This window comes from Neolamprologus multifasciatus, chromosome 1 (genome assembly GCF_963576455.1).
Source record: "Neolamprologus multifasciatus chromosome 1, fNeoMul1.2, whole genome shotgun sequence".
NCBI lineage: Eukaryota > Metazoa > Chordata > Actinopteri > Cichliformes > Cichlidae > Neolamprologus > Neolamprologus multifasciatus.
In genome coordinates this window covers 16,711,881-16,736,540 of record NC_140439.1, presented here as the reverse complement: position 1 = coordinate 16,736,540, position 24,660 = coordinate 16,711,881, and the positions used below count along the sequence as shown (strand labels likewise).

At 40.3% G+C, this 24,660-nt stretch overlaps 1 protein-coding gene across 2 annotated transcripts in view; it reads left to right on the top strand.

Annotated features, from left to right (window-relative positions):
- The first annotated feature begins 5,975 nt into the window (after positions 1 to 5,975).
- epha6 (eph receptor A6) overlaps positions 5,976 to 24,660 on the top strand; it is a 77,220-nt gene continuing 58,535 nt past the window's right edge. Inside the window, exons 1-3 of one of the 2 annotated variants that reach the window (XM_085150440.1) lie at positions 5,976 to 6,707; positions 15,415 to 15,483; positions 22,004 to 22,068. In XM_085150440.1, the coding sequence (XP_085006566.1) occupies positions 6,629 to 6,707; positions 15,415 to 15,483; positions 22,004 to 22,068 (213 nt within the window). In that variant the 5' untranslated portion in view covers positions 5,976 to 6,628. The remainder of the gene's footprint in view (positions 6,708 to 15,414; positions 15,484 to 22,003; positions 22,069 to 24,660) is intronic. The other variant, XM_085150518.1, reaches the window with a different exon arrangement.

Here is a 24,660-nt window from a genome sequence, read left to right as displayed (position 1 = left end):
TGTGTCTGCTTCCCGTACATCAGGATAGCTTGTCATTTCTCTTTGCTGAGTGCTCCTCCTTCCCCTAGCTCCACTTCTTCTTCTTCCCCTGTCCTCACTCTTCTGCATGACCAGTTCCATGTCAGCCCTTAATTGTGTTTTGATGTTCTTCCAGACCTGCAATTGAGCTCCATTCTCGCCAGCCAAAACAGAACAGACATTTGTCAATGCGCAGCTAATGTGAGATTCCCCACTCTCTAACACGTTATCTGCTGCTTTTATCCATTTCATCCTCTTTTCTCCTTTCTCCTGTCCCAGTGTTATCCAACTTCTGTCTGTCTGTCCATCTATCTTACTGTCTGGCTTTCTATCTATCTATCTATCTATCTATCTATCTATCTATCTATCTATCTATCTATCTAGCAACACTTCAGAGTTGTGCAATGAAGCAGTAAGATCAGAGAAGGATGAAACCAAAGACCTTCTTCCCCCTCTGGGGCCAATGTCACATGTAATAACTGTTACTTATAAGGCAAACTCTCTCTCTCTCACACACACACACACACACACACACACACACACACACACACACACACACACACACACCCACCCAGTGTTAGACTGTCCTAACACTCAACTAAGCTCGGCTTGAGGAGTAAATATTTGTGCTGTGCAAGCTCTAGACATGGGAAGGCTCCTCACCTCAGCACTGTGCCACCAAATCATAAAATATTCAGAGAGAGGAAGACGGGAGGAGGGGAGAGAATGAGGGAGTGGGAGAATGAGAGGAAAAGAAGGATAGAGAAAGAGCGAGAGAGAGAGAGAGAAGGAGAGATAGGTCACACATAACAGAATGAGATGGACGGAGGGGAAGAAGTGCGGGCGTAGGTGGCTCGGTAAAACAGCACAAGATCTGAAGGGAAGGAGTGGGTTGTTTGTGGAAGGGAGGAGAAAGGGGAAAAACAGAGGACATGGTGAGGGAGGCAGAGGGAATGAACAACAAGGTTGAAGGGAGAGAGAATAAAACACAGAGAGGAAAGGTTGAAGATTGTGACAAGACAGAACGAAGGCTAAAGGAGGAGAGTTGGAGAGGAGGAATGGGTACTCTAAAAGTAGAAGACAAACAAAAATGTAGCCTGACAGGCAGACAACATTAGGAATAATCACACAGCACAATGTGTGGTGTCCTACAGCAGAGGAGATGTGTAAGAGTAAATGGATTGCGGGAAATGATGCTCTAAAGCTCTTAATGGTCCCAGTCAGTCTGCAGCTGAAGAGTGATAATCCCTATCCAGGACTTAATGAGGGTTTATTCTTTCACAGGTCATTCTGTCCTGGGATCTTGAAAGACTTCTCACTGTTAAAGCTGCTCTATTCACAACCACTCTGCTCACTTTGTGACTTTGAGGAATCACTACACCACATTGCTATCCTTTTTGTGGTATTTGTTCCTGTGACTGAGTAATGTCTACTTTGAGTTAATCACAGTAATTTTACTAAGAAACCAAGAAAGGACTTTTAGGCATTTTCAGCCTTTATTTCATAAAATTTTATTTCCCCAACAAGGTGAGTCCCGAGGCAAAGGTGATGCCAGTGCTGCTTGTTGTTATTGTGGACCCTCTAGTTGGCTGATATTCATGAAAATTAACACACAGGTGGAGCATTGTCAAAACAAGAACTAAAATTTCTGCAAAACTGCACTGGCCACACACTAGTGATTTTCAGTTTTTAGCTATGCTGTCACAGCTATGGGTAATAAAGTCAGCCATTTAGATGGTAATACAGTATCTCAGCAACGATATGATGGATATTCATAACATTTTGCCAGTTAGATCCCCATTAATTAAAATAGCAGGTGCTTTTTCCGCTGCTGTGACCCTTAGTGGTTAAGCTACGAGGGTCCGTCGGCAGTAATCAAGAGACATGGGTTTGCTTGATTAAAGTTATTATGACTTTTACTTTTAAAATTCACCTGCTGTACAACAATAGCCAAGTAGTATTTCTTTCTATTCACACTTCTTCATTTGGCAGGTGCTTTAGTGTAAAGCCACAGCTGTGCTTTCGATTCAAGGTTGAATTGGTTGTGTGCTATTTTTAAAGTTAACACATCTAAAACCATGTGCGGCAGGTAAAATAGAATAGAATAGAATAGAATAGAATAGAATAGAATAGAATAGAATAGCCTTTATTGTCATTGTACAAAGTACAACGAAATTGGAGTGCCACTCCCTTGGTGCAAAATGCAAAATAAATATAAATGTAAAATATAAAAAGTACAATAAAACAACTGTAGTACTCAGACAATAAATAAGTACAATATATACAGGATAGCAGCATAATATAATGATAGTATGAATAGCAGCATAGTATAGTGACAATGGCAAGTATAGTTAAGCAGGTTTAATTGTTTTGTGCTTATTTACTGTGGTGATAGCTCTGGGAAAGAAGCTATCCCTGAATCTGTTTGTCCTGGTTTTATGTGACCTGTACCGTCGGCCTGACGGTAATAGTTCAAACAGTTGATTACTGGGGTGAGAGTAGTCCTTAATGATATTGCCAGCTCTGCTGAGGTATCGGGAGTTCGCAATGGCCTCCAGGCTGGGCAGAGGGCAGCCAGTGATCTTCTGGGCTGTGTTGATGACCCTCTGCAGTCCTTTCCTGTCTGCAACTGAGCACCCTGCATACCACGTTGTTATGCCGTATGTTAGGATGCTCTCTATGGTGGCTCTATAGAATGTCACCAGCAGCCTCTCCCCCAGGTTGTTCCTCCTGAGCACTCTCAAAAAATGGAGACGCTGCTGGGCCTTTTTTACCAACGCCGTGGTATTTGCAGTCCAGGAGAGATCAACAGAGATCTGCACGCCCAGAAACCTCATGGAGTGTACCCTCTCCACACAGTTCCCCTGAATGTAGAGTGGGGCCGGGTCTGCTCTGCCCTTCCTGAAGTCCAAAATAAGTTCTTTAGTTTTCGTGGTGTTCAGTTGGAGGTTGTTAGCTGAACACCACTCAGTCAATCTGTTAACCCCATCTCTGTAGTCCGACTCATTCCCCCTTGAGATGAGTCCAACCACTGTGGTGTCATCCGCGAACTTTATGATGGTGTTTGAGAGATGGGTAGGGGAGCAGTCGGATGTGTAGAGCGTAAACAAGAGGGGACTCAGAACACATCCTTGTGGAGACCCGGTACTGAGTGTGATGGTGCTGGACAGGTGGGGGCCGAGTCTGACAGACTGTGGTCTATTTGTCAGGAAGTCCTTGATCCAGAGACAGATGGAGGTGGAGAGTCCCAGGTGAGACAGTTTCTCGACCAGGATCTCCGGGATGATGTGATTGAATGCTGAGCTGAAGTCCAGGAAGAGCATTCTCACATAGTTTCCTCGGTGCTCCAGGTGACTCAGCGCAGTGTGGAGCGCTATGGTGATGGCGTCCTCGGTGGATCGATTTGTCCTATAGGCAAATTGGTGGGGGTCCAGAGTGGAAGGCAGACCGGCCCTGATGTGCTGACAGACCAGTCTCTCAAAGCAATTCATCACTACAGGCGTAAGTGCAACAGGCCTGTAGTCATTTGGGCTGTCCACAGCCGTCTTCTTAGCGATGGGGATGATGATTGAGGTTTTGAGGCAGGGTAATAATAAAAGGTAAAGTTGAGAGGCGTTAATGATGCTGCTGTTACAAAAGGCAACAAGCCAACATAATTAAAACAATCACAACAGTGACATTTGCTGAAATAATTTGCCTTTGCACACATTCATTTGGTATTTATACCATTTATGTATAATATAATAAATCTACGAATTCCCCGTATGTGTATTTATGTTGTTTGCACTTCATTCATATGATCAATGTCAAACTTGACAGGGTTGTTGCTAGATATCATCAAATGTAAAGGTATGAACTGATAAAATAATAGTTTAAATAGTTCTGTAGGTTCATAAAGCCCCATCCTTATATAAAGCGATTCCCTCTCTGCCCATCACTTTTTAGTAGAAAACAAGTCACCAGTGGACACTCTGTCATCTGTCAGTCAAAAATATCTACTCATCAACGTCACTTCAGAAGCAGTTATTTCACCTGTCGTTGCCACATGTCTCCAAATATCATTGACATCTCAGGGTCTCTGGTGGCTACGTCAGCGCTAGTCTATTCCTGTGTGTACTCCCCTTTATGCTTGATGTCTCACTCCTCTGGTGCCTGCATACCGATGTCAGACAACATAGTTTATAGATTAAACCTCCACTCACTGTGACATCTAAATTCGCAGTCGCAAACATACCTGTAACAGTGACAACTGCACTAGTTAGGAAATATTGAATATCTGCACCAAATTTCTGGGAAATGGATGATTTTAATGAGAACTCATTCTTTGAGAAAAAAATTGTTTGTAGGAAAAATGCACTCACTCCGTTTGCTTATAGAGCAAAAATAGAATCATGAAAATATGGAAAGCAGTTACATTCAATTCCCTCTGCGGGAAGTAAATGGCTTAAAATTGACCGTTAGGATCAATAGCCACTAGTCTTTCAAACAGCAGTTCAAATGGAGGATACAAGAGAAAAACATAACGCTGAAAACAAGTGCAAATACTTTACTTTTTTTCTTTTTCTCTTTTTAAAATATATTGTAAAATATGGTCATTTTCAGGTATCACTGTCTGTGCAATTCAGGGGTGTTTCCATGATTTTTATGTGGTTGTTGTCAAGAAGGCTGACACGACTCCCAGAGACCTGCAGCAACATTATCAGAAGGCTTAAACTCTGTTGACTGGCAGTGTCCATATTATGTACATTACACTTTATAACGAACCAAGAAAGGCTGCTGTGTACAGCACCACTGAATCGTTAGTGCTGAAAGAAGCAGGCGATGTTACACTAGGTAACCACTTGAGTCATAGCCAAAGAACCAATGAGCTCTATATTTGTTATAAAAAACAAAGTTAAAGAAAGGGAGGTTAAAAAGGTTAATTTTGAAAGTTAATATTTTTTGTCTACTTAAAATTGGCTAAATTATCTAGAACTTTAATTAAAAGTAAATGCATTCTCTTAAACAAGAAGCCACTGACAGCAGATGTTCTCCATTCAGGATTCATTCAGTTGCCCTTTTTCCTGATTAACAACCTGATTAAAAAAAACTAACAAAAAAAAGAAGCCTTGAAGTTGCTTTGGGTTATAACAATTAGATTTACCAAAGTTAGTCTCAGTAATCATGGACAGGTTGTCAATCTATCGCAGAGCTAACATCAAGAGACAGACAACCATTCACACTCATAGTCAGTTTAGAACTGCCAGTTAATCTAACGGCATGCATGTCTTTGGACCGTGACGGGAAGGTGGAGTACCTAGAAAAATCATACAGGGAGAATATGCAAACTCCACTGAAAAGCCCCAGACTGGAGCACATTTACTCTCCCTCACCTGACCTGTAATTCTGGAGTCCATACAGTGATTATATCATCCTTCTGTCTGCAGACTCTAACAGTTGTTTCCACTATTGTGTTACAGCTTGAGGCTCACAGGCCATTAATCAGGATGGGTCTTTGGAATCGAGATGAAAGTCTTCTCAGCACATGTTTTATCCAGAGCTTACAGTGTAACTGTAAATCATTAATTTGGTTCATTTCTAATAAGACACCCACTGCAAGATCTATGTGTGTGTCTGTTTGAGTGCACATTCAGCCCATCATACTCTGTATTAACTTAAACAATATCTGTCTGCTTTCCTTCCTCCCTGCCACCATAAATAGAAACTGCCCCAGACACATTACTATTCCAACAACATAATCCAGTGCAGGTATAACCTACATCACAGCACAGAATTGATACACTAGTCTAATAATGGCTTCATATTTCCTTCTATATCCCCTAACGTCCCATGGAATCAATACCACAGCAGAAGCCGATTGAAATGACGCATTTTACATGATGTAAAGTGAGAAATGAGGTCACATATCAACAAGAACAAGTTTTATTTGCTTGCAAGGACTTGGCAGCTGAATGTCTGGTTGTGGTACAAAAAAATCAGCTCCTCAGCCTGCGCCAGAGCATCCCTCCTATCCTGAGAGGAGGGAGAGGGAGCGCGAGATACACGCAGTGATACAGAAACACAACAGGGGATGCACCGGCTGCAAGTGAGGCGTTCGGGATTGTTCCCTTTTTCTTCTCTCGGTTGGGGATGAAAACACTGACTAACAAGCGCTGCCCACTGACTTTGCCACGCACACAATCGTCGGAACTTCGCTTTTGGACACTTTTGTCGTTTTGTGCGCTTGCAAACGTTACCCTGTGCGTGTTTTGAGGTTCACAGATCAATACTCATCGAATTAAGTATTGTTATCATTTAAGTTACTGCAGCTTAAGTTGTCGGGGTTTTGCGCACAATGACTGGCGGTGTACATCGCTCGTCTGCCCGTGCTCACACGGAGGTGTCCGGTATGCGTGCCTAAAGAGAGAGCGAGAGAGAGAGAGAGAAAGAAAGAAAGAAAAAAGAACGAACTCCCGTGGATGCGACCGTGACCTCCTGAATCTGGATACTGGGGGGTGGGGGGGATTTCACTATCCTCCTTTATGATACAAACCTTAGCTTTTTCAGCGAGGAGATCTGTTTAGGAGTCTGTGCAACGTTTCACTTCTGAGCGCACTTGTCTGACTCAACGATGAGCTCCCGTGGGAAATACTGCGTGTTTTTGTTCTTGCTTAAAAGTATCCTGTCGGACCCGGGAACCTCAAATCAAGGTGAGTAAAGGGCGTCACAATGACCACACACTTAGAACAAGGGTGGATGCACCAAATTAGTCTCCTCAAACAACAACACAACACGCACGCTCACACGCAAAACGCAAAGTACAGCCTTTTTCAACATTTGAGAACATGTGCATGATGAATATTTAACGAAACAAGTTAATAATTTGTTCACCCATTAAAGGTTGACGGATTTGCTTTTTATTTGTGATTTGTGGAATTTTCTCTCTTATGCCAGATTCCCGGCATTTGTCAAACAATAACAACAACATTAGCGTTTGACGGATTTTAAAGTGCACTCTGCATTTGCAGCCTGAAAATGCATCTGAGATTTTCATTTTGTCGGCCGGACCCATAGATGTCAGTCTTGGTTTCAATACGTTTGTGTTTTGTCCTAATTAATGATCCTGTATTGCTTACAGCACACATCATCCAAAGGCAACATTAAGTCAGGAAGTTTTTCAGATCATTTGACTTAAAATGATACTATTGATAATGTGAAATGTTCTAAACACAAACACAAAATACAGTCATTTCAGTGGAAAGGCACAGGTTTAAAAAGAATCAACACTGCACATGCATTTCAGTTTCATAATACACAACACACCGAAAGTCACAGAGTTCAACTGCAAAAAACAACAACAACAAAAAAAAGATTCACACCATGGAGGCTGTCTGCTGCTTGGTCTACAGGCTGAAGCTCCTTGAGCCAAAATGACATCTTATTCACCTCCAAGTGCACAGAAACATCACCACAGCTATAGGAACCACTCAGTGCTACTGTAAATGGCAGCCCCTTATATTGCGAAGAGGATTCCTCTAAGGCAGGTGAATCTTATTATGCTGGGCCAGTGGTTGACAGTAGCTTCATCAGAATAGCTCTCCATATTTCAGGATTCATTTTCAAGTCATGCTGACATCAGTGTGCAGTTGCATATGTTTGAGAAAGACAGGAAATAATAGTGTTATTTCTCCTTCGTTGTGCTTGCAAGTCACATGGGTAAACGGTTGCCCTAATGCAATCTGTTCTTGACATCTTCCTCTTTGCACATTTGCAAAGAGGTCAGTTTAATATTCCTTCCTGAATGTTTAATGTGTAGGATACACATTTTCAAAGATGACAGGAGCTTCGCTAGCCAAATGTCAAAGTCTCCTTCACTACATTTTTCTGTCTTTTGTGGGAGTGTGTGTGTCTGTGTGTGTGTGGGCGCACACTCATTTTCCCCACAGGATGTCTGTCTGCCTGTGGTGGTGACAGGCTTAAAGAAGAGGGGATGCACACAGGGGAAACTTGAAAAAATGACATCATGAGGTGCTTAAAATGTAGTGTGAACAAGCTAATCTATGTTAGATGGTGCAATGTGTCTGAGTGAGTTTTCTGAATGTGAATCACATGTTTATGCCCTCATAGAAAAAAAGAAAATGAGAGTCAGAAGATAGTGTCTGTGGGGGTTTTAATTGAGTCATAAAACATATTTATTTTCTATAAAGTATATTGAAGATTGTTAAAGGGAGTGGTAAATTACCGTTTAAACTTAATTGTTCATAAATAATTGCAATCTGCTTATTTTCAAAAGAGAACCTTTTAGACGAGGCTCTTTCTGGCATTTCTGTAAAGTCAGCGTTCTCACAAGAATAGGCGGTAATATGGAAGCAGCATTTTTTGCATTATAATGTATAGGAGTGGGAATTCAGCACAGACATCCACACTGTGGTGCAAAACTACACAGTTGATGTGCTGGTCAAAACAAGGCTCTTTTGTAACATAATAGGTTAGGCTTGTTCTTAGCTAATGAGAGGCTCTCCAACTTGTGAGTAACCTTAAATAACAGTAGTTTGTAAGCAAGTGAGCCTGACATGTTTGTGTTTCCAGTGAAGTATCTAATTCATTCCTTGGAGTCTTTCTTTTGTCAGTTTCGGTTTAGAGTCTAGAGTCTTGCTTTTATTCGATTCCTGTGGACAGCAGTTCAGTCATGGAAGTGTTGAGAAGAAGTGGATCCCAGACTAACATGTCCCCCGCTGACTTAAATTAAAATTGCTCATCTGGTACATGAAGTAGAATCAGTCTGCAGTCTTTCAGACTGCATGACATACTCACTTTACTACATGACAAACTGCTAAACCTAAGCCCATATAGCCTGCTTATAGGCTCATTTCTACGACAAATGAATGCAGATGAACATGCAGAATCTCTAAAGGATAGGATTTTCACCAGAAGCTTTCTGTTTCTCTTTGTAGTCTGACTTCTACTGGCAAATTACATTTGTCAGGTAAACACTCCATGCAGAGAGTAAAAGATTTTATTGGGATTGTATGTGTCTGCTTTTATCTAACAAAAGTTTATTAATTTTTTTAACATACATATCTACATTTGTAAAGAACAACCTGTGGATGGTATCCACAGGTATCCACTGGGAAGACTGGAAGCTCCAAACAGGTGTCTGTTTCCCTGAGTTCATTTGGTTAGAATTATACTAGGAGAGTTGCACATAACACAGACAAGTTGTCATTCCTGTTATACTTCATTGAGGTCCACATGAAGGGTAGATGAATAGTTGGTGCACTGTTATGTAGTGTTATCACAGATAAGTCTGCATAGTCATGCATGCTTTAATTAAAACATAAGAATAATTATTCTAATGACAATTAACAATAAAAAAAGAAAAGAAAATGTGTGTGTTCACCATCTGTGCCCTTTTCCACAGAGGGGTCCATAGAACAGATTAAAAAATGGGTAAAGTGAAGAGAACTGTAATGGTGGCTTGTGCAGATGCAGGTGTTCAGCTCTCTTCTGCTGTCACCCTCACGTTTTCAGTTCTATTAATCTATTGTTCATTAACAAAATAGCAGCCTTCGTTACATATGCGTCGATTACCATCTTTCTACTATCTATCAGGGACTATGACGTGGACCTTGTATTTGACGCAGTTTTTATCCTGCTGAAGATGTTGTGCACACCATTCTCCACAGGAATAACTGTCCCACTAATGAAGTGGCACGACCACGAAGAAAAGTGCAGGAAGTGTGGTAGGGTAACCGAGGGGTGGGAAATTAATTTTCCTCAAGGGGTCACATGAAAAGCTGGGACTGTTTTGTAGGGCTGCACAAATAAGCTGAACTCAATTCTGCCTAATATTAATATTAATTTGATCTCTTTATAAACTATTACTGATGAGAATAAATATTACAATTAGCCAATTAAAATATGAACTAGTCACAGGCAAAACACACACATCCTATCACCATTTAATCAACATGCACAACAAAAACAATTGTGCATGTTCTTGCTGAATTTCAAATATTTTTACCTTTATACAAAGTGTTACTCTTTTAATTAATTACGTCATCTTTCTCAGTCTTGTTTTCTGTTTGAGACAAATTCAGTCTGTTTTGGGTATGAACAAGTGATTAAAGTCAGGTTCGATATCTGAGGTTGATATGGAAGCGCGATAACATCGAAAACTTTACCTTTCTTTTCACAAACCCGAGAATTTCAACTCTTTTTAGGAATTTGCCAAGGCTGAGCAAACTGACAGCTGTGTGGTAGCCTATGTCACCATGTGCATTCTCATACTCCTCCAAATGTGAAATAAATTATATATAATTCAGTGCTTTCGCATTGGGGAAGTTAACTAATTTAGTTAAGCAACATGGTTAATTTTTAGCACTGATTTACACAACGTCTCCTGATGTATATTAAAATGCAATAATATGAATTAGAGCTCTGGGATAATTTCAGACACTTTTATTTTGCACTTGCTTTAACAGTGCAGCATTGTTCCCAGTCAGACTCGGGGCAAACTGGCAGGTGTTAAAACTGATGGCTGTCTATTTCATAACCAGCTTAGCCAAGCATGATGTTGCATCCATTGAGAAATCAGTCCCTGCCATATACTCTTTAAAGAGGACATGAAATGCTACATGTACAGAGGCTAATTTACACCAAGGAGCCCTGCTATCAAAAACTTACATAGATTTAAATTGTCTGTGAAGCTGAATTTAAGAAATAAATGTTGAACGTGAAAGTTTTTAGAACATATTTAGTACCATCTTGTGTCAGTACAGAACTTGACATCACTGGGTTGGTTGTTTGGCTGCAATCAATAGACTTACATTAGTTTATGTTACATAAATGATAACAGAACTAATAATTCAGGGGGAAAAAAGGGACTAAACTAGATTGCATTGCAAGGGGATCACTTATGTATTGGATGTAACAATGAGCTTTATGTTAAGAAACCGAGGATATACTGTCAACTTTCACTGTCTCTCTTTTAGCAGTAAGTGGCTCTTTGTTGTTTGGCTAGCTGCACTGAAACACTTGTTTCCAACACCTGTTAGCTCTAATGTTTGGCTTTTCAAAGCACTTTATGAATGAAGATTGTGTGGAGGAGGGTCTCTTTGAGTCAGGTGACTCAAGTGGTTCACAGGACAAACTCAAGTCAGAAACTCTGATTTCTCCTCCTCTGGCCGGGTATACTGAGCGGCGCAATCAGCTGATGGGATCAGCACTATTTTATGAAATAAAATATTCTCTTTTTTTCCCCAAGCACATCCAAGCAATTTATAACATAACAGGTTACTACACATCACACCACAGACATACTGTGTTTCTTACCAAAGCATGATCATGAATGGAATCAGCATATTAGCAGGAAAAATAGGTCGATGTGTGCGATGGACAAAAACATTCCCCCAAAAAACAGAGGCTCTGACTTTTTTTTTTCCATGTCACATGTCACTAACTGGATTACGTCATATTAGAAGTGCGGAAAAGCAAAGTCCAAATTTAAGAAAAGGAGATTCCAACTTGGAGATTTTCTTTTTTTCCTGCAGACATGCTGATGGATGTTTGGATTGGATCAGCTGTGATTGTGTCGCACTCCAGCTTATCAGTCTAGTGACTCAAAAAATCACTACTCCACACCGTTCTCAATTATAAAGTGCTTAACAATCCCGAACCTTACGGCTAACAGCTGGATTTTCCATTCAAGTGCAGCTAGCCTAACAACAAAGAACTATTTACTGCTAAAGAGACAGAGGGTCCACTTTAACTGTGCCAGCTCCTTCATATTCTCACACTCTTCCACTATCCCAAGTACAAAGATATGTGTGTTGTGTGTCGTAGATATTCAAGGTTAACTAAAGGCCATTAGACACTATTGCATAAAAGTGATGGGCAATTTAACATTTTTCAGATGCGAACTTGTCAGATGACATATATACACACTGAACGTATTGCATTTTTGCTGAAAATCCATCCTAAGATAAAAATTTATGAAAAAAATTTCAAAAAAGTCAACATCAAGCCATGATGAGCTGGTCCTGATGTTTCTAAACAAGAAAAGGGTGAAACAGAGATTTTGGGTTCACACAGTTCTCAAGAGAAGGCAGCAGCAGGAAGAATTTCATGGTTTGGTCCAGGAGTTTAAGCTGTACCCCGACTGCATTCGTACATATTTCAGTATGTCTGTGGAGCAGATTTAGCTCTTGTTAACAGAGCTGGGACCACATTTGAGGAAGGAGAGAAATAATTTTGACGAGCCGATTGACCTGGAGCAGTGTCTAGCTGTGTGTCTGAGGTAAAATAGTATTATTTTACTATTTCTATATGATTGTGTATTCAGTACTGGTGTGTCTTTGAGGTACACTTCGAGCTACACTTGTCAAATGCAGTGGTCTGATTGGTAAGATCTGTTTATTCACATGCAAAAATATTTAGCTTGGTTCAAAGAAATGAAAGGTGCATATTCATCCAGCTAAACCACACAGCCAGAGGGAACGGCTGAATTAAGAATAGTTGAGCCTGAAAAATATTTTTAATGAAGTATTAATGGAATATTCACACGGATATTACTTATCCTGTAAGTAAAGGCCTTCAAACTCCAAAATCCCTGCAATGTCCTCTGTCCTTATAATTATTATTATTATTATTGGTTCACCAGGAAAGAGCCATATTCTGGCATCCTTTTTCAGCATATTAGTGCATCAGAATCTAACAAACACACTTTGAAAAACACCCTAAGAGATGTCCAAAAGTTGATTCTGTTCATCTGGACGTAGCGTTTTCTGGGAGAAACGTTTCGTCACTCATCCAAGTGACTTCTTCAGTCTCAGCTGACTGCAGGTTTCCCCAATCTTATAAACGGTACATTTGCATAATGACTGAAACCAGCCCACTGAAAGAACAATGGGCTGTGAGGTCAGTTCCTTAATCATAATTATGCAAATTCTCATGACCATTGATCAGCAACCACTGACTGATCAAAGACCACTGATCAATGGCCATGAGTACCATTCAGAGAGTTGGGGAATGGCTGCAATCACAGCATTGTAAGATGTCGAAAGATGTACCCTTAGGCCCCCTCCTCAATTCAGAGATGGTCTTTCCCTTTTCACGTAAATGGCCTCCTTGACTCCACGTTCAAACCAGCGTTCCTCCCTATCCAGGATGTGTACATCCTCATCCTTGAAAGAGTGTCCACTAGCCTGTAGGTGTAAATAGACTGCAGAGTCCTGGCCTGATGAGGTAGCTCTTCTGTGTTGTGCCATCCGCTTCGCCAGAGGTTGTTTGGTTTCCCCGATGTATAAATCCTGGCAATCCTCCTGGCACTTAACAGCGTACACTATGTTACTCTGTTTGTGTTGGGGGACCCGATCCTTGGGGTGGACCAATTTTTGGCGCAGCGTGTTTTGGGGTTTAAAAGCCACAGAGACCCGGTGTTTCGAAAAAATGCATCTCAACTGTTCCGATACTCCTGACACATATAGGATCACTACAGGTTTTCGCTTGGGCAGCGGTTGTCCTTCTCTCCTGGATCGGCTGGAGCTTTCTTTAGATGCCTTTCCAGCTTTGACAAAAGTCCAGCTGGGATAACCACATTTACTCAGGGCCTTCTTGATGTGCTGTTCTTCTGCCTCCCTGGCCGCTGTGTCAGTGGGGATGGTGTTCGTGAAGAAGTCACTTGGATGAGTGACGAAACGTTTCTCCCAGAAAACGCTACGTCCAGACGAACAGAATCAACTTTTGGAGATTTATTTTCCTGGATGATTGAGAATGCATCAAGACCTCCCTAAGAGATGTTTTTTGGGGATTTTGTAGGAAATGACAAATCTGGACTTGACTGCTCCATCCCTAGATGTGTAAAGCTTAGTAAAAAGTTTTTGTTGCTTCTGCAGATTTGCTAAAAGAAAGATTGAGATTCCCACTTTTCTCTTCGTGTTTAGTCTCTTAATGGTGATTCAAGTTGTAATCGTTAAACACAGCAATCTGCTGTTTACAAACTAACTAAGCACACAGCTTTACCTCTGTCTTTACAAATAAGTCCATGTCTTGTTTAAAATTCTACATTCTGTATCAATCTTTCTTCTTCTTGTTCTTCTTCTTTTTTTCTTTTTGTTAAATGTGAGCTGACATCTTTCAGGGATTAGCAATCTCACAACTTCTATAAACATCTGTTACAATGCATTTATACTGAAGCTGCATTTGCTTGCATAAACATATGTAAATTTTAAAAAAATATTGCCTTCAGAACAAAAGCAATGAAGTGAACAATTCTGTGAGGAGGAGTTTATCAAAAAGTATTTGATGGTTCAAATGGGACAAACTGAATGATTTATACTTATTTACGTGTGAATCCTAATTTTCCATTGACCTCACATGGATGATCAGGGACAACCAAAGGGCCAGATGTGCCGTGGGGGACATAAAATGCCCATGATTGGGTGAACCTGTTTAAACCGGCGCTTCTGTGCCTGCTCCTTGTAGTTCCTGTTCTATTGTAAACAAGAATGAGATGCGACTGAGAATAATGATGCACAGTGTGACAGTCATTACAAAACTGGCGCAGCCATAGAGCTAGATGCTAGTTTGGTTTACAGAGCAGACCAGATGAGGGACCTGAGGAACAGTGAAAAACACAGCTGCCTGGACTGGGAGTTGTTATGTTCAGTTGTAGAACATTTTTTCTCTCGGATGAATTCATGACGGTGACAGCCATGGCAGTATTCCTCTGCATGCTAATGCTAAGCTAACACCGAAAAAACTATATGATGGTAGTAATGATGAGCTGACAGGGACTTGAACCAGATCTTAAGCTGGTTATCCACTGAAATGTCAACTTTCCAGTCTATTCTACTCAAATAATATTAAAACCAATGTCTTATTTACACCTAGACCACATTTCCCTATGTCTGACTCCAGCTTAAATATAATGAATCACCCCCCCCCCCCCCCCCCCAAAAAAAAAAAAAAAAACCAGCTATCAGGACAGTACAAGTACAGCCTGGGGAAGCCACCTCAGTGCTGCAGCACGATTTTGATAACACAGAGTGAGATTTGTTTGCAGAAGAATCAGGCCTAGAGGTACATGCTAGTTAAGTCCCTAGTTACATAAACTTTTGCACAGAAAATGTGTTAACATAAAAACACCTCTTAGGTGTTTCCTAGCCTGAGGCCATGGATAAACAGCAGTGTGAGGATACCACTCAGGGAGCGGGATGCAGATGTCAGATAAAGTGACAAACAAGCCTGAATCATGGGGAAAACTTCAAAGCGACATGAGCACATTGTGAACTATTTTTACAACAAGCCTTCCCACAGCATATGGAAAGGTTTTAAGTATGAACTGATGGACAAAAAGACCACCCAGTGATGACTGCAAGCTGTCTGACACTTTTCAGTTCTTTCCCCATTTGACAGACCAGACCAACAAGTCTCCTCAACTGAATACCCCACCCTATGAGGACCCAACATTGGTCTTAATGCCAGGTGAGGAACATCTCACAAGTATTATCAATCAATCAATCAATCAATCAATCAATCTCGAGAAGCGTGCGCTGTCACAAATCAGAAGCATCTTCTAACACTAAGCTAGATACGTATAACTTTGCCTACCTCTCATCTCATCCTCAACTAAAAGATGAAACCGTTACATCAGTGGACTTCAGAGAGTTGCATCAAACACCATCCTTCTTCAGAAATTGGTCAGCAAACTGCAAAAACCTGCATCATAAACTTTGTCTCTGACCAACCTCTTTCACTCTATTCTAAGTAAAGGGTACTTCACAGGGTTACATGGTGAGCGCAATGCTCTCCAAACTTTTGACCCATGACTGTAACCCCATTCGTGCCATTATAAAGTTAGTTGGAAACACAGTAGTGGTGCTTATAGGAGAGACAGCCTACTGCCCTGAGCTGAACAATCTCAGCATCACAACCATTCTACCAGCTGTGCCACTATGTAGTGCAGCATTTGTCCAGCTGATGATCATAAGGAATTAGACAGACAGATCGTTAGGTGGTCATTCAACATGTTAAAAAAAAAAATGAAAGAACTGAATTTGTTTCCAAGGCCAGCATTAAAATAACAAATCGAATAAAATGGAGTAAATAGAATAACACAACAACAATAACTGCACGGTGAAGGTGAACCAGACCCTCCAGACATAAACACAATTTGTGGCACAAAAAAGCATTCAACCCACTTCCTGTATGAACCTCTGCTGTGTGGTGGATGAAGGACAACACAAACCACCTAAAAGACTGAGGAGCAGCTCATCTACAGAGCTCCATGCCTCCATCACACATGTCCTTGTGAAAGCACTGACTGCACTGTAGGCGATTACACACATGTACACACTGCACATCGCACAGTACAAGTAGTAAAAACTTTTTAATATTGTCACTGCATGATTTTCAGTTTAGTTCAATTCAGTTACATTATATTTTTTTAATGCCAAATCACAGCAGCAGCTGCCTCGGGGCACTTTATAAAAAAATAAAAAACATTGAATTGTATATAATTTTGTTGTCCGTAAACAGAGCAGATTAAAAGCTTTCAAACAAGTGTTAAACCTAACATAACAAGAAGAGGCCAAAAGGCCAAGCTGCAACGGAGCCATGATTTCAGCTTGTAAAGAGATCCATTGTGTTTACCTGTGTTGGTTAAACTATGATTAGACAATGAGTCCAGGAGTTTGAGTTTAGTTTTTTGCCCTTTTTTTCCTCTGATCAATCAAAATAAAAATGCAAAAATTCTCAAAAAACAAAGCAAATGTTCTTCCTTGATAAATGGCTCATACACAAATCATTTATTGAAACTAGCATCTGGTACAATTACTGCCAATGAAATATTCACCAAATTAAAAACTCTTTTTTTCTTTATCCACTGATCTGCTTTGTATTTTACGAAGCAGGTATCTGACACGTCGTCCTTTCTATGGGATCATTTCATCTGATCAGCAGTAACATTTAGACAGACGCTGGAATGACTTTTTCAGGAACATGCATCATCTGTGCTCAGAGTCAGATGAATTAGATGCTGCTGTCCACTTTTATTATCATCTCATAGAAAATAATGATTAATTTTTTTTCCAGTGGCTTTCTCTAACCATATCCAGGAAACTTAAAAAAAAAAAAAACCAGGGGTCCTTATAGAACTGGCTGTCACCCTGGTGGAGCTCAGCCTTGTGTGAGTATCCTTAGCCTCATACCTTATATACATATCCTAAAATATTTAGGGATCCTGACTACTCAGTGTCTAGATGGTGTTAATGAACCACCTGCAAGGACACACACGCATGCGCACACACATATGCATGCATGCATATATGCACGCACACATATATGCACAGACATATTCTGCAAACTACTACTTAAAACATAGTTTGTCTCTGCATTAGGCTTTCAAAAAAAAAAAAAAAACCCAAACCCTTCTGGCCTGTGCACTTACTAGACAACAAAAATCAGAGGTCAAAGAAGGCTAAGCAACAGAGGTTCTTTAGTTCTTTACAACATAAAAGTGTAGGATGATATTCTTGTAAATGGAAATCTTCAAAGGAAGGTGCAGACAGTTAAGTGAGAAAATGGTAAATGCGTATTTCCTTACTTATCAAGCAATTGCAAAGCCTCTTTCAAAAATTCATGAGCTTGAAGTGTTCTTCTCCCCTGCCTTTGTCATCATTAGGCGTGTCTCGTTGCGTTACTGTCACCTGTAGATTAGTGAAAGACTGGGAAATCACTGAAAGGAATGCGCATCACATCGCCTTTTTAAAACAAGGACCGACTCTCGGAAAAACAGCCCCATGGCACTTCTGAACTCCACAGAAAACCTCTGAGATGAAATAGCTTGCAACATAACTCCTGTAATGTGCAGACACCCAACGTGTCTCGGGTAAAGGAAGGACACAGGAGATCATTACACAGGATATTGTTTTACAGTTAGAAGCAGAAGTCCCCAATCACACTTTTGATCCCTTTCAGACCATCTGCTATGGCATAAAAAAGCATTACAGCATACAGAAATATTAGAGCATGTTTCTGATTTCAAAAGGAGAATATTGTTGAATGTCCTGTCTGATGATGTACAGCCCTTTACCTTGGTATGAATAGCCGGTTACAGGAATGGCAGTTCCAGTTGCAAAGGTTTCATTGGCCGATCAAAGGAAATGTAACCAATCAACGTAATGCTTAAAATTACAGAACATACTCAAAACAGCCTGCCTTCAAATAGGGACAGCTCTTGTAAGCCATCAAACCCTTTCATTATGTTGCAGTGAGATTTGTCCCAAAAGCTTTGCAGAGCCACACCGTACATCTCCCAAAGTGTGCCTCTACAATAAACTGATAATGCAGAACAGCTTCAGGTTATTATGCTTCTAAAGCAATGCACAGACAAAACTAATGTGATTTGGACTCCTGATTAGTGATTACCAGTGTAATTGTGCTTGCGTGAAAAACAAAAACGGTGTATCAAATTGCCTCCACTGTGGTCTTGGACCATTATTTTCTGGCTCAAAAGATAGTTGTGGAAGTTAATAGTTTCATTCCCACATTGCTATGCATGTATGTTTGTGTGTGTGCTTGGCTTTATGTATATGTGTAACAGACAGAGAAGGGACTGCAGTCAGCTGAGCCTGAAGAAGTCACTTGGATGAGTGACGAAACTTTTCTCCCACTGAAAACGCTGCGTCCAGCTGAACAGAATCAACTTTTTGGGACAGAGAAGGGAGTTACTGGAAAATTTTGTGCTGCCAAATGTGCTGTGGAACATTGCTCATGATCATCAAAGACTCTTCTAATTTGGTCCAAATCAATATCTTTCTGTCTCCCTTGGTCTGTCTCACAGGCTCCCTCCCTACATCTCTCTATGTCCTCCTTTTGAACAGAGGCAAGGCCACCTTATTATAATTCAAACCTTAATTACCAGCTGGGAATCAAGGCTAAATGAAGTCTCTGTAAATACTAAAGTGGTTCATTAAGTCTCCCTCAAAGTGTATCTACTCTGGTTATCTAACTTGTTCTCAAAACAGTCACAACCGCATTAAATTAGTCCAGATTTGGCAAAGTCCGCCGTACACTAGAGTGACAGGTCGTCTGAAGATGTGACTCTTTGGTCTATAATGTCGACCACTGAAGTGGGACATACTTTATTGATAGAGATTGTAATTAACTGGCTGTGTGGAGACAAAGGAAATTGCACATTCATCATATCAAATTGGCTCAGGGGGCTTAGCAAGGGCCAGATAATGGCTCTCTTCATGCCTGAGCCATGACCAGAGTGCAGACAGCGAGGGATTGTTACATTTGTATACACAATGCAGCTGTGGATTCACACAAATAAACAGTTGTTAACATGCTCATGCAAAAACACCACCACTAACACTAATGCTGAAATCACACTGCTCCGTGCTTTTGTCTTTTCAAATGGTCGCTGAGTCAGATTAGCTATTAGAGCATAAACTTTTGGCGTGACTCCATAATGGATGTGCAAAGGAGCAATGACCTGACGTCATACTGCTAACATTTTTGCATGTGATCACAGCTAAATGAACAAACACACTGTGTCGTAGGTGGGCTTTATCACTTTCTTTTTCACTTACAATAGAGAGTGAGTGCGCCTGTGGGTAGGCGCTGTGACTATGCACACGCAGAGGTGATGTCACAGCCATAGATGGGATTTCATTGATTAATGCTCTTGACTGGAGGGGGGAACTGTTGTAAAGACTTGCAGAAATGGGATAAAATGTTGTTTCTGTCTTACCGTGCTATTTTTATAGCAAGAGCTCTCCGTGCTGCCATGGGTCACTGTCACTGAATACATTACACCTGTGAACGTTGTCAAATATTGCCAAAGAAGAAATTAATGGGCACCCCATTGGATGTATGGAAGCACACTGTGAAGTGAATGTGAGTGCCTTTCAGCGTGAAATCATGGGGATCTCGCCACTTGCACCAAAACTCTTCAGATTTTTAACATGTTCACAACTTATACACAAATTCTGCGTTTTTTGTTTTTTTTAAACAAGGAGGTGCATGAAGAGGACACTAACCCATACACTACAATTATCACATACATCATCCCAGCTTCAACACACCAGCATTACTCTTATACTGTCAGGGATGTTGTTCTATCAAGCTCATGTCATAAACCGGGGGGCAAAGACAGGAATGCCATTTTAGGAAAATAAGTATTTTAAATTAATTAAAAAGAGAAAGGACCTGTGTAATCAGCAATCAGTAGTCCAAATGAGTCCATGGGTGGAGAAATGGTGTGTGCCAGGAGTGTCACACATAAGGCTTGAGGGTCAGAAGTATCCCAGCAAAGACTCCAATCCAGCCCACTGGAGGGCTTTGGAACAAGGATGATAAAAAGTTTTGGACTTTTGACTGTATTGTTGTAAGTTTTACAGCATTTCACAGATAAAGACCTCCCTCAAACTCAGCTATACTACACAAACCAACAGATGAACAAGTAAATGGCATAAAAGTTCCTGTTTTTTCACTATTATAACAAACCAAAAAAAGAAAAAGAAAATAAAAACAGGATGTTTACTTATGATTACAAGACAATCTGTCCAATGAGCTAATTTTACACAGTGATTTCTTATTATTTCCGCCCAAAGAGTCATGCTGACAGATGTTTTCCATTTATTACAGGAACATTTCTTTATCATGTAGACAAACTAACATGCTGTTAAAATTGCACTTCTTTCACTCATAATAAGATATCTCAGGGAATAAATGTGTCGTTAAACATTGTTGGACTGACACAAAGGTGAGTATCACTCGTCTGGCCCACTTAACATCAAAGTATGTGGCCCACAGTGTAAAATGTTTGACATCCCTGGTGTATGCAATGTTGTTTGGTGTACAAAACCAAACTAGAAAGCATCAAAAGCAGCTGAGCTCTGAGGGCTTTTATAAACAGGGGTGCACATAAGTGGTCTGCAGGTGCGCATTCGCTGTCAAAATAAAAGACGCGCACCAGATAAGAAGTTGCAACGCTTTTGTCCGCTAGAGTGGGATTTTCACGGCATATTCTGCACCACACTCTGTGCGTTCATCATTTGTTTGAAGCCAGCTCACCTCCTGCAACCACATTTCTGAGAATACGCGCTTCTTTTGCGATTCGGACTCACCTTTGGAGGTGGAAGAACACCAAAGCAATTGCTTAAAGCTTGCTTCTTCGACATTTTTAAGAATTCTAAACAAATGTCTGTCCTCCTCCAGAAAATCTTATGTACGCAAACGCACGTTGCAACTTCTTATCTGGTGCGCATTTTTTATTTTGACAGCGAATGCGCACCTGCTGACCACTTATGTGCGCCCCTGTTTATAGAGCCCTGGGACATTGGACCCAGCTATTGCCAGTATTGGCTGATTGCAAACAAGCCACACCACCTTCCCAATATCAGCAGATGAGGAAAGCAGGGTGGAGTAGATCATCACACCTAAAACGTAATTCAGTAGGATAATGTTATAACATGTTACTGAACAATTCATAAATGATCGCACACTGACCATATATCTCTTAAGTAGTTTTTTTAACTATTACAATTTTAATCTTAATTATTGTTTTGTTGAGTTAAATAAAGTTTGATAATACTTCCACCTGTCCCCTTTATTCCTCTTTGGCTCTGACCTCTGAGAAGGAGAGTACTAATTTTTCCAGACTTCAGCGAGGTAGAGAGCAGATTTATGTTGGTGTTGCGCTGGACTTTCCTAAGAGCTGTTATTTCATAGGTGGTTGAATTTGATAAGGGCCTTACACTTCTGTCAGCTCCTCATTGACAGCTTGATAACTATTGTCTGCTCTCTTCCTGTTTTGTCACCTCCATTTCTCTTCTTTTTAAATTCACCGTCCAACCTCTCTCACACACTCGCTCTCTTTCTCTTTTTGCTCTATCCTCTCATTCTTTGCACCTATGCTGTTGTTCTTTCACTTCTAACTTTTCTCCTTCATTTTACGAGACCTTTTCTTTTTTTTCCACCACTCTGCCCTATCTAGTGGTTCTGTTGGACACCACAACGGTACTGGGAGAACTGGACTGGAAGACTTATCCTGTCAATGGGGTGAGTGACCCTGGTATTTCTTGAATTAAGGCTATTAACTGTTTAAGGTTTTTATTGATCGAAAAAACTTCTGATACCCCCCTCCCCCTCCTTTTTTTTTACATGGTAGACCAATGATGGCTACAATTTGAACCTCTCTTGTCCAAAATCAAATACTTGAGCCACAGCAGACTAGATTTTCTTGCATTTGAGTCAAATGAAGACAGGAGACAAGATCTTGTGTCTTATTAAAAAAAATCCTGTGGGCATCAGGCGGCGTGTTTTATACGGCAGCCTTCCTGACAGCAGTTAGAGCAATGTGACATCCACTGAAGAAGGATTTGGTGACTTGTGGGAGCACAAGGGAGCACAAAACACAGCACAGCAGGGGTTAAGAACATATACTAAGTTTGCCCCTAGAGGAAGGTTGACTCAGAGGCAACAAGTGGATACTGGGTTTGGAGGTGGACAGCAAGTGACAGCGTAGCTCCAGGTCAGCCGTGTGGCAGATGTCATGCTGCAAAGGAGCGTACAGTACACCACCTATATGAGAAGGGTGTACTGGACATACACACGCAGCTACAACATTAAAACCACTGATAGGTTAAGTGTACAACACTGATAATCTCATTAAAGTGCGATATTGTGCTGCAAACCATGGCTCTGACATTTATGCGGATGAACCTATCACACTAAAACCACCGGACTAGAGCTTTGTTAGTCCCCCAACGACATTAGATGAGAGCATGGGTAGGAGCAGTAAGAATGTAACTGAATACATTTACTTAAGTACTTGTTTAATGTACATGCTCTTTTTAAAAAAAAAAAAAAAAAAAACATTCACATGTTATGCTTCCTTTTGCTTTTGTTGTTGTTGTTTTTTTTTTAAGATTAATTGCATAGTTATAGATCAAGCTACCTACCAATCAGCAATTAAAATCATCAACAGCTGCAACATTAAAGAGATGTTCACTCTTTAACGTATTTAATCAAAAATGATGCTCCAATGATATCATGTATATGATTCTGAAAAGGAGCATGTTTACTTCATGTACTTTAAATATATTTTAATTATACAATCTGTGCATTTTTAATACAATAATTATTTAAATTAAAAAAATCTAAGTACTCTTTTTCTGCAATTCTGCTTTTTGAATGATAAATCTGTTACACCTCATTAAAAAAAATCCTGGCAAATCCAGACAATATGATTTCCAGACTTCTGAAGGCTGTCTAACCATTATTAGTAGTAATGATAATACTAATAATAAATATTATGTGTGAATTTTGCTGCTGGTACGGAAAAAATCAACACACTTTAAAGAAAATCAGTAGACATGGGAGCTGTGTTTGCATCAGCAGTATGGTTGATGCAAACACAGCAGCCGTTTCTGTAGGCAGCTTTTCAAAACTCGCTGTGCTCATTTCACACGTCTGAGCTGGTTTGGAGAAAGCAGAATGTGTGTACCAGTTTTCTTAAAAAGAAACAGGGATACTGTTACGCACAGAAATCTGATCCATCCTCGGGATTTCTGATTACTGTGTGGGCGTGCACATCTGCGACTTAAGTGATACAGGAATATCATTACATCACATTCATTTGCTTCTATTCAAAGAAGCTTCCACAGGGGAAAAAGCAGTTTCACTCAAAACTGGAAGTGTAACCCTTTAATCAGATAACTCAAAGTACCTTCAGTGCATTTAAAGAAATAAACTTAGTGCAGTTAGGTCTATATATTATTGAACGCAGGCATAATTTAAAAGTTTAAAGTGCATACTAACAGCTTCAGTTTGAGGGGCTAAGGAATTACAGCCATTATTAAACAGCTCCCCTATTTTCAGCTTTTGTCTTTTTGGAAAGTCTGATCTGGCTTTTCTGTTTAGGAGAGCAGTCATTAGTTTGGTGAACTTTCTGTGTTTTCTTTATGAGACTTGAAAAATGGCGTATATACCATTGAAAAGATCCTGTGATCATCACTGTTTTTTTTCTGTGGCTGTCTTTTTATGTTGCTCTGATCACCCATATTTTTTTCCCTCAAAATATGCTAAATTGCTAATTTGGCCTCTCCAAATTGCTCTGCTTTCTCTCTCTAATGGATTTGTGTTGTTCCTGCAGTCTAAATAGGGTAGTTTTACTTGCACTGAGGTCTCCTCTGACCACACGTTGATTAACAGAAACACCTCTCAGAACAAATAAACACTTTGAATCATCTACAGACCTCTTAACGGCTTAATTTATGCTCAAATAATGAAGGAATAGTCAGCACCTGTCTGAGAAACAGCTTTTGAGTCAGCTATCCAATTACCTATAAAAAAAGAGAGACTGCATATAAAAATAGCTTTATTTCCCCAACTGTTAATGCAGTTAGCAACACAACAAATACATTTAAGTTAGAGCTAAAATGCGAAACGTGTTTCAGCATCAAAAAAATATAAGGACCCTATAATTTCCCTATAGCTGTTTAGATGTCTTGTACAACATAACTTAAGAGTAGGTGCATCGTGAGCCAGTCCATCAAGAAATAAGTACAGGTCTGCTGAAAAGTAGACGTCCATTCTCAAATACATGGTCAAGGAGCAGCTCTCCTCTGACCCACTTCCACTTTGTACCGA